This window comes from Terrapene carolina, unplaced genomic scaffold (genome assembly GCF_002925995.2).
Source record: "Terrapene carolina triunguis isolate 2854851 unplaced genomic scaffold, T_m_triunguis-2.0 Scaffold35022, whole genome shotgun sequence".
Lineage (NCBI taxonomy): Eukaryota > Metazoa > Chordata > Testudines > Emydidae > Terrapene > Terrapene triunguis.
This window is the reverse complement of record NW_020699373.1, coordinates 2,498,630-2,502,924: the sequence shown is the minus strand read 5'-3', so window position 1 is coordinate 2,502,924 and position 4,295 is coordinate 2,498,630. Positions and strand designations below refer to the sequence as shown.

The window sequence follows — 4,295 nt, the reverse complement described above, 5'->3', positions numbered from 1 at the left end:
CAACTCCCATCACCCTGTGATTACTCTGTTACCTTATCCTCTCCTAGTATTCATACTGTTCATTCCCCTCTCTCCTCAACATCTTCCTCTGGACTTCACCCTGGGGTGGAATAAACATCCCCAACACCCATGGAAAGTAATGTGAAAATGGGGAGCATAGCCCATGGCAATCGGAGGGCTCTGGTAAGTCTGCTTTCTCTGCTTTACAGAAACTTTCATGTAGCAGATACAAAAATCTGAAAATTCTTAGAAAAGTGCAGGAAGACTTGGGAGACTCTAACCAAATTAATATGTACAAAAATGTTTTCATGGTTTCTTCGTGCGATTTTTCCCCTTTCTAACGTCAGTGAAAAGAGTTTTCTTTTTGGATGAAAACAGATTTTTCTGCCATGATGGAAAAATCCAGCACAACAGTCTGTGCTAGGGGAAGAGAACCAGAAAATGAAATGTGACCACAGGACTAGAAAGCAGTGAATTAAACAGAAAGAAGAAGACTGAAACCTCCAGAAGGGAAAAATTAAAAAAAAACAGAAAATGATGAAACAAAAATTCGGCTACCAAATATTTATATTCGGAGACATGAAGGAAAGACACAGCAGTCTACGTAGGACCCTCAACAAACTCCAGGCTCACGGTTCCACACAAAGAAAAGGACGGTATAGACATCATCATGACCTCCAGGTGTTTGCTGCATGTTTGCCTCGTACTGCTCTTCTCCACTGAAATCTCATCTCGGCTCTGTACCATGCTTCACTTCCAGCAGAACAAAGTGAACAAAGAGAGCTTGGAGCTTCTGCAGAAAATGAGCGGAAATTTCCCCTCACAATGCCTAAATGAAAGGACGGCTTTCAAACCCACCCAGGATGTTGTCCAACTCCCAGTGTCCCAGAAGGAGAATGCCAAGGTGGCAATCCAAGAGATCCTCCAAGAGATCTTCAACATCTTTAGCAAAAACCTCACCCAAAGTGCCTGGGATGGGACATCCATAGTCAGGTTCCAAAATGGACTTTACCAGCAAATTCAGCGGCTGGAGGCATGTTTGAGAGCACAGATGGAGAAGGAATTAACCAACCCAGAAAGCGAGGACCTCCAGCTCACCAGTCGGAGAGTGAAACAATACTTTCAGGGGATAGATGCTTTCCTGAAAGAAAAGCAATACAGCCTGTGTGCCTGGGAGATCATTCGCATGGAAATACCCAGATGTTTTGTACTGATTGACAAACTCACTAGAAGCCTTAGTAACTAAGGTACAGTACAAAGCTTTTCCCTGGAGTAAATGAACTAACATTAGTGTAATTTTTACAGCTGAACAGAGATAGTGGATATTTTATAACTCTGCTTATATAGGGCCTGATCCTTCTTCTACAGGGTCTATGGCCAAATAGCAATAGATTTCCATGGCAGCAGCTTTCGGCTCTTCCTGTCCTGTGCTGGAAATGGATTTGCAATTACAAGGATTTATTTTTGGGGGTTTCTACTATTATTTATTTTTGCACATCTTCATAATCTCTCACATATCAGGACTGTTATGCAGTAGGTAATTGGCAGACCATGCAACAAAGTACACATATGTGGAATCCTTAGGCACCTCACCAGCACTTTGGTCATCAGATAATGATACTTTCCTCCCTCCCACACCACAAAGTACTCTAACGTCGACATATGTAGTGTGTTTCTACGATTATCATCATTGCGATTAATTAATCTGTCCCCATGAGAACTATTTCTAGTATTCCAAGGTTTGAGAAGCTTCCTAGAGACTTTAAAAAAAAATTTACACACTAAATGACTTGCGACCTTATGTGCGGAAAAGATGTTTTCATTTAATTTATTGAGATCAATTCAATGAAAATTATATTTTTTCCCTTTGTGTTTCAGCTACTTCCTATTTCATTTCAGCTATGGACACTGCAACTACTCAGGTTAAAACAGAAGGATGCAGTGGAATCCCTCCTCTCTGCTGATTCTTCCCACGGTGACGTCTAACGCTCCATAACGCTTGACGTATTATGCAATACATTCGCTCTATTATGGAATTCCAATTGCACAAATTACATTTTATGTGATAATATTCTGTTCATTTACTCATGGTTTAAAATGCAAAATGAAGGATATTGATGCAAAAAAGTTACAAGACAATTAAGAATTTTAAAAGAAAGGGTTGGACCTTAAACATTGTTGACATTATGTGTTTGCTATATATTTCTATGGTTCAACTCTTCTCTGATCAAATCTCACCTCTGAACTGTAACATGTAGTATAACCACAGTATAACAGCATAACATGTGTGAACTGGAACAGCTTCCAAACAAAGAGGTGTGGATAATTTTCCTATAATGTCAGAACGAAGAGAGAGATTTCAGGTGGCACCAAGAGGTTCTCAAGTTCTGAGTGTCTCTGAAGGAAAATGCCCAGGGGACAATCCAGGAAATCCTCCAACATATTTCCTGGTGTTTTTGCAAAAATCTCTCCCAAGCGACCTGAGGCAGGAGTTCCATTCAGAGAGTCCAACAGACTTATCAGCCAGCTGGGAATCTGGAGACATGTTTGATTGCAGTGATGGAAGGTGGGACTCTCTGACCAGGAAGGAAGAAAGGACTTTCAGCTCACCAGGATGAAAGTGAAGAGATGCCAAGAGAATACAAGTGGAATTAGAAAGTTTTCAACTATAGGACAAACTCAAAGAAGTTTAGATATTAAAATACCAACCTTTAAAAAAATACTACCTGAAATCAATTAATATTTTATACATGATGTAAAATGAGATGCAGTGGAATTTTAAAAGTTGTTGCTACTATTTGTTCTATTTGTGCATTGTGGAAATATTTTCAGATCATTTTATGATATTTGTAACAGGATATTTATGTCAGTCTACTATTTATTGCTCTTATTTATATTTTATCATAGATTAATTTAATAAATCATCATTTTATACAAAATGGTACCATACAGTGGTACTGATTTCTATTAAAGACCCATTTTAAAAAAATCCAGCAAAAAACTCTATTATTGTTCAGCCTTAAAACCCCAAGTCCAGAAAGTTCTTATGCACGTGATTTATAGTATGTGACCCATCCCACTGATGTTCGTGCTTCCAGTTGGGAACATACTGAGATACATTGATGAATCAGTGTGCAAGTTCACTGTACTTCCATATGAAAAGAGTAGCAATGGGGTGATAATTAGTCTTTCCACTGTAACAATCCATGCACCAGACCTGACCTCTGCCTCTTTTTCCTCTGCTACTTTTTCCTTGGTTATTTTCCCCTACCAAATAACTTCTTGTTGTGGATGTTTGGTGTAGTAGATAGTTGTGTTGGCGGTGGAGAAAAGAGGGCACTAATCAAGACAGTGTGCACCCTCAGAAACACACCAGTTAAGTTAGCATTTAATTAGCTTGCTCATAACTCCATCAATCAGGTTTGTGTGCATTCACATACCACCTCTCCACAATACATTTAGAAGCACCGCCTCCGACCACCAAGTATGGGCTTCCATGAATGATTCTCATTTGTGTCCCGCACACACATTCGGTTCCATTATTTTTTTTTTGTGTGTGAGCACAGCACAGACTACATTCATTCTTGAGTACAACCACAAACAAAATTACATGTGAGTGATGAGAGCAGGAAGAGGCCATTTGTATTAGGATTATCAAAGTTTCTCTTTGTCACCCGTAAAATGCAGCCCCCAGTTTGGGGGGAATATGTCAGTCAGTTACTACCCAGGAACAATACGGAATTCTTCTGAAAAAGTCTAACTACCCCAAACCTATTCTGTGCTAGAGAGAAACTATTCCCATTCACGCCATCAGTCCTTTAATAGAAAAAGGGCCATGCTGAGTGGAGAATTCAGCAGAGCTCTTTGACAGTATCACCCGTATCACAAGGAGCAGCCATGCCTATGGGGAATGCCAGCTCGCATTTCTTAAAAGAGAGGAAAACTCTGTAAATATCCCCCAGTGAGGTTCTCCCACATCCTTCCAATGGTGGGCGGGAAGGAGGAGGAGCAGGTTGGATCCCGCCTTCCTCATGGAAGTGGCTGTCATTCCATCTCCAGACTCAGCAGATTCTATGGTTTCTGCACAGATGACAAAGGTCTCACCTCTTTACATTACCACCCATTACACTCCCTGCCCCCCATCTTTTCAGTGTCAAGGAGTATTTTCCAGGGCTGCTACAGGCAGCCTCATGTAACCTTCTTTCACGCAAGTTTTGGGCAGCTGGCATGATGACATGCAGCCCACCAGATCTGCAATAGGACTGCCCCCACCCAAGGGAGGTCTGCTCAGTCCA

The 4,295-nt window shown here is 40.8% G+C and overlaps 1 protein-coding gene across 1 annotated transcript; it reads left to right on the top strand.

Moving 5' to 3' along the window:
- The first annotated feature begins 670 nt into the window (after positions 1–670).
- On the top strand, positions 671–1,246 carry LOC113405296 (interferon beta-like). The gene has a single exon (XM_026646356.1). The coding sequence runs from the start codon at positions 671–673 to the stop codon at positions 1,244–1,246; it is 576 nt and encodes a 191-aa protein (XP_026502141.1).
- Positions 1,247–4,295: the final 3,049 nt, after the last annotated feature.

Coding starts and splice junctions, on each gene's coding strand:
- LOC113405296 (XM_026646356.1), top strand. CDS start 671: ATGACCTCCAGGTGTTTGCTGCATGTTTGCCTCGTACTGCTCTTCTCC.